Source organism: Sinocyclocheilus grahami, unplaced genomic scaffold, assembly GCF_001515645.1.
Source record: "Sinocyclocheilus grahami isolate Dianchi unplaced genomic scaffold, SAMN03320097.WGS_v1.1 scaffold994.1, whole genome shotgun sequence".
NCBI classification, from domain to species: Eukaryota; Metazoa; Chordata; class Actinopteri; order Cypriniformes; family Cyprinidae; genus Sinocyclocheilus; species Sinocyclocheilus grahami.
In genome coordinates this window covers 438,990-439,583 of record NW_015506173.1, presented here as the reverse complement: position 1 = coordinate 439,583, position 594 = coordinate 438,990, and the positions used below count along the sequence as shown (strand labels likewise).

The window sequence follows — 594 nt, the reverse complement described above, 5'->3', positions numbered from 1 at the left end:
CCTATCTTTCGGACCTTTCCTGTGTCTATGTCGAAGTTTTCGGTGAGGCCCTGGAGGTCTCGTGAATCCCTCTGGAGGCGCGTGTGGATTGTGGTATGGTTCGCCGAAACTGTAGGAGGGAAGCGGAGGTGGATAATGTCCGAAGTGGAATCCTCTGACGCTCTGGTTGGGAAAACAGGGTCTCATGCCCTGCGGTGGATGAGGAATCAAGGGCGGACGGAAGAACTGGCGCTCAGGTGGTTCGAACCAAGTCATGTTGTCCTTCTGGTGAAACGGTCTGAGGATAAATTGTGAGATTGAGTAAAGAAACAGCTTTATCCAGGAAGAAAGACCATTTTGATTTCGTGTTGACTAATGATTTGATTATTTGAGCTTACAAAAACCGATTCTGGGGTTCCCTGTGCCATTGGTGAGGTTCTTGTCCATTAAAAGGAGAATCATGATTATGCCATTCCCTTCGATGATGAGGAGCATCATCTCGTGGTTCGTTTGCAAGTCCCTGGGCGGGTTCTTGGTCTGGTTCCTCCATTCCCTCATTACTGCATGCAAAATTGAACGGTTAACACTGTAAAGCCTGCCATATATAATAAAAGT

General features: G+C 47.5%; 1 protein-coding gene across 1 annotated transcript; it reads right to left on the bottom strand.

Annotated features, from left to right (window-relative positions):
• Positions 1-3: 3 nt before the first annotated feature.
• LOC107565331 (metacaspase-1-like) lies at positions 4-560 on the bottom strand (the record flags this gene model as incomplete). Its single annotated transcript, XM_016250550.1, has 2 exons — positions 378-560; positions 4-277 (listed from the first exon to the last, which is right to left on the bottom strand). Coding segments are annotated over exons 1-2 (426 nt in total), but the record flags the coding sequence as incomplete, so codon positions are not given.
• Positions 561-594: the final 34 nt, after the last annotated feature.